General features: G+C 34.7%; 1 protein-coding gene across 1 annotated transcript in view; it reads right to left on the reverse strand.

The window, feature by feature from the left end:
* Positions 1 to 3,396: 3,396 nt before the first annotated feature.
* Positions 3,397 to 4,712, reverse strand: part of LOC117106986 (multiple epidermal growth factor-like domains protein 10) — a gene marked incomplete at its 3' end in the record, with an annotated part of 11,945 nt that continues 10,629 nt past the window's right edge. The window contains exons 5-6 of the mRNA XM_033248504.1: positions 3,827 to 3,961; positions 3,397 to 3,552 (exon numbers count right to left, since the gene is read on the reverse strand). Of these exons, the coding sequence (XP_033104395.1) occupies positions 3,397 to 3,552; positions 3,827 to 3,961 (291 nt within the window). The remainder of the gene's footprint in view (positions 3,553 to 3,826; positions 3,962 to 4,712) is intronic.

Genomic DNA, 4,712 nt, shown 5'->3' on the forward strand with positions numbered 1-4,712 from the left:
TTTCACATTTTTTTCATTCTTAGGAATGTCTAAATTCAGTTAAACTAGCAATTCCGTATTATATTCATAAATCTTTATAACATTATATACAAAAATTAGATTTTTCTTAAAAATTGAAATTTTGCCGGGAATGGGGCTTTAAACTACGCTTGATGATTGTTTACAATTTGACTGCGGTGTACCGCGAAGAAAACTCCACACTTCTTCTCCAAAACCCTATCTGGATGAAATGAATGCTTATCTTCGAAGATGCCGAAAGTTTTTGTAGGCACCGCTGATACTGCTAAACAGGAGATAAACTCTGCATATTTTCTTAGTCTAGGCCTAGTCACTTTTATTTTGATTTTCATTGCGAACGCTTCACACTGCTGTCCTTTCTATGATAACATGAGTTTCTAAAATGTTTCAAGCCGTCGTCAACTTACGATACCGACGATGCTGCTGGGTAAAATAAATATTAAATATTTAATTAATTTGCCTTTGTGGCAAGGCCCATCTCGATCCCGATCGTATAAATTTGACACTGACATTAAACTACACTTGGTGATTGTTTACAATTATACTTTGCGGTGTACCGCGAAGAAAACTTGTCGCACTTCCATACTCCAAAAACCTATCTGCAGAAAATGCTTATCTCCAAATATGCCGAAAGTTTTTGGCTTCATTCTTGGGTCTTAATCCAATGTTGTTTCTCCCAGCTACTTTTGTAGAATATATGATACTTTAACTTCACCTGGATTTGCTTTATTTAAATAGTCTCTGTGTTTCTCTTTTTTCAATGTTCATATAAGAAATAATCAATAAGTTATTAAAGTACAGTACATTTATACATATGATTTGTTCAGACTTTTTCTTTCGTGTATTTGCAATTCTTTGAGTTAATTGAATAATGTCATAAAATAATTCAAAATAGGGGGTGGGCAAGTAAAAAATTGTGAGGGCAACCAAATTTGAGATATTGGTTGCCCGAAGGGCAACCTAATATTTCATAATTCTGCGAGCACTGCAATATTATAGGCTAGGCTAGACCTAACCAATTATTGATACCATAATCTATAGATAAAAACATCCATTTGATAATTAAACAGCAGCTTTTTGAGTGGCAGTGCCGATAGAAAACTGCAGTGTTTTGGCACTGCGGCAGTGCCGATAGAAAATCGGAGCTTTTTTCGCATTGCGGCAATAATGCCGATAGAAAATAACAGCTTTTTTCGCACTGTGGCAGTGCCGATAGAAAACAGCAGCTTTTTTGGCACTGCGGCAGTGCCGATAGAAAACAGCAGCTTTTTGGCACTGCGGCAGTGCCGATAGAAAACAGCAGCTTTTTTTCGCACTGCGGCAGTGCCGATAGCCTCAGCCTACCTCAACGTACGAGGAATGTGACCTCATAACTATGGGCTGCCAAACGGGCCATCACGTAACACATGTGACGAGCAACAGTGTTTTGTTTATCTTTTTTTAAAATTAAAATATATGCAGAGTAGACCCTTAATGTGGTTAATTGCTTGTGTCCTGGGCTTGTGCAATTTATTTTTTTAATTGCGGTCCTCTATCCATTACATGAGTTTTTTTTCATTGCTCTGATTTTGGATTGATTCCTCAAAGTGGAAATATAATAAAGCATGTATAGGCATGCAGTAGTAGTAATATATACTGTAATATCATTATGCTATTCAATTGTTCCCTGAATCATAAAATGAATTAATCCTATTACAGACATTTTACAGTACCTCAGCCTTAATTTGTTCATACTTTGTTCTTAATTTTTAAGCGATGTCAGCCTCAGTGTTCTTATAAAATGTGTTCTTATAAAAAAAAAAGTGTACTGTATTACTTTAACCAACTAAGGATATCCTTTTTTGTTGATTACAAACTGCTAAGTCGACATCAGAAGTACAGTGGATTTTTTGCCGATTTCATTCTTTAATTGTTCTTATTTTCTTTTTAGTTTTACACACTTTTCGAGCATACAAAATTATCATTGTAGAGCAGTATACAACTGTACTGTATTATAGAGGGTATTATATAGCAGCTGCTGCAAATATGACATTTTACCTCAGCCTCAATTTGTCCTTATCATAAGCTTAATTTCAAAGCGATTTTAGCCTCAGTGTTCTTATAAAATGTGTTCATATAAAAGTAACATGTATCCATCAGAGATGCCAACATCAGCTTGGTATAATATATCGTAACATCCCATTTTTGGATACATTATTATTGTAAAGAATTTTTAATATGTTTTTCTTTTCTTTTTAAATTTTGCAATATAAGAATAATTTTTTGAGTAATGTTCATTTTATGTGATTTATAAAAATAATCATGATAAACAAGCACTCTGTGTTAGTTGATTACATAAGTGAATGTTGCTGTTAAAAAGTACAACGTTACTTGTATTATGATAGTGGTTCTACATTTGTTGTATCCAATGTGCGGGTGGTCTACTCAGTGAATAAAATCTGGTATTTAATATATGTTTTTTTACAATTACAGTGTTATTTTTTAAATTGAGAAATACTTGTTTGTTTCCCCATGTCCTCAATTACCGTACTCGCGTGAATAAGCGCCCAAGCGCTTAAAATATTTTTTGCACTTTCTGAGGGGCGCTTATTCAAACGGGGCGCTTATTCAAACGGGGCGCTTATTTCAACGAGGTGCTTATGAAAACCAAGTGAAAATTGAGGGGGCGCTTATGGAGATAGATGAGAATCGAGGGGTTCTTATGGGAAATTATTTTAATAATTAAAATTTAAGAGGCACTTTTTGAATGAAAAAAAGATTATATGACATTACGAATGGTGGTTAGAAAAGATAATCGTCCAGAGAACATGGCTCATAACAAGAATGTGTGAATATTTACATACCAGCAAAATAGCAGATGCAATTAGTGGTGGGTAGTGGTTATCTGTCCAAGAGAAATATCTTTATTTTGATATTGACTATAAAGAAGAATGTGTTTCCACTCTATAGCTCAAATCATGCCAACAACCACAGTCCCAGGATTGATTGGATTATTGACTTGCTAAAAAGAAAAATCTTATGAGGGGGCGCTTATTCAAACAGGGCACTTAAGGAAATTTTCACATTAGAAGTGGCGGTTATTCAAACGGGGCGCTTATTCGTGCGAGTACGGTAGTAATATTTGGATATCGCTGTGTTCACTGAAGTTGCATTTTATCGGACTGGGTATAGAGATTAACACAATAAAATTATTACAACGTAAAAATGCCATTGGCGGCCCCTGGCCCCCAGTCTAGTTGCTCGCTTCGCTCACAAAACCAACCCCCCCAACCCATTCAGAAAGCTGGATACGGCCCTGGTAATACTAACACCATTATAGGCTTCTAGGATCCTAGATGAACAAAAAGAACAATATGGTTATAAACAGTGGCCAAAAACTTATCAAACCTGTATTGCAATCATTGCCTCCATATCCGTCGATGCAGGTGCATCCGAATGGATCAGGAGGACAAAAAAGCTTTCCTTTACAAGCTTCATCATTTCCAGTTGAACAAACAACATCACAATCACGACCCCAGTTATTGCTTCCACAAGCTACACAAAAAAAAAAAAAAAAAATTTAAAAAAAAAAATAAATGAAAAATGTAAAAAAAAAAGCAGAAAACCGAAAAAAAAAATAACACACTTTATGAAGTGTGTTATGACATAACACACTTTATGAAGAAAAATGCTTACAATATTAGGATCATGAATTTATTTTATAGGAAGACATATAAATATTCTTTTAAGATTTCTCATATATTCACTATTGAAAAAAAAATGTTTTACCGAGTACTAAAATCTAAATTCAATTTAATTGTAGGCCTACATGTTTGGCAGTATTCTCCTTTGAAGCCTGCGGGGCAAATACATTGACCGGACTTGTCGTCACAAACTCCACTGTTATAACACACGGGACAATCCATCTCACATTCAGGTGGACTCCATTTTGGCAGCGGACAATCTAAGTAAAAAAGTGTAAAACAATTTAAAAAAGTGAGTCTAAGATGAAAACAAAACGAAATTTTAAGACTTGAAAGAATTTCATTTAGCTTCAGGAATTGTATAGATGACGAACCTTCGACCTACATCCGGAGGAGGTGTACGATATCATCAACAGATGACGTCAGGACCAAGCTAAATAACACCTAGCTGTCAGATAAAGATCTCTGATAAGGATCGAAATGTTCTGAGTAAGTACTCCGTTTAAAATTTAGATTTACAAAAACAAAAATTTGTCAGCTATACAATTCCTGAAGCTAAATGAAATTCTTTCAAGATTTAAGATATAAACATGGTCAAGAAGCCAGAGATCCCAATTCTCCCGAGAATTGCGGGTTTCTCCCGATTTTGGGGGCCGTCTCCCGCCCTCCCGATTTTTATTAATATCTCCCGATTTTTTTTAATATCCCGAAAATTTCACGAAAAATGTGATTTCCACGATGTCATAGAGCAATGAAACAAAATTTCTTATCTTAAGCCAATATACCTGTCTCTTATACACATCTACACTAAATAACACTTTTTTGAGTGATCTACACCCTCACTACATTAAACAGTGTACTATATTTATATAAGTAATAATGAATGTAAAAAGGGAATTATTTATTTATTTATTTCACAGTATACAGTATGTTTTTCAAACCTGTGATCTGACGAAGTACTACAGTACGGTGCAATTTCGGACGCGATGTATAACATTCTGTATTTTTGTA

This window comes from Anneissia japonica, unplaced genomic scaffold (assembly GCF_011630105.1).
Source record: "Anneissia japonica isolate Jap-2015-1 unplaced genomic scaffold, ASM1163010v1 scaffold12130_len34364_cov109, whole genome shotgun sequence".
Lineage (NCBI taxonomy): Eukaryota > Metazoa > Echinodermata > Crinoidea > Comatulida > Comatulidae > Anneissia > Anneissia japonica.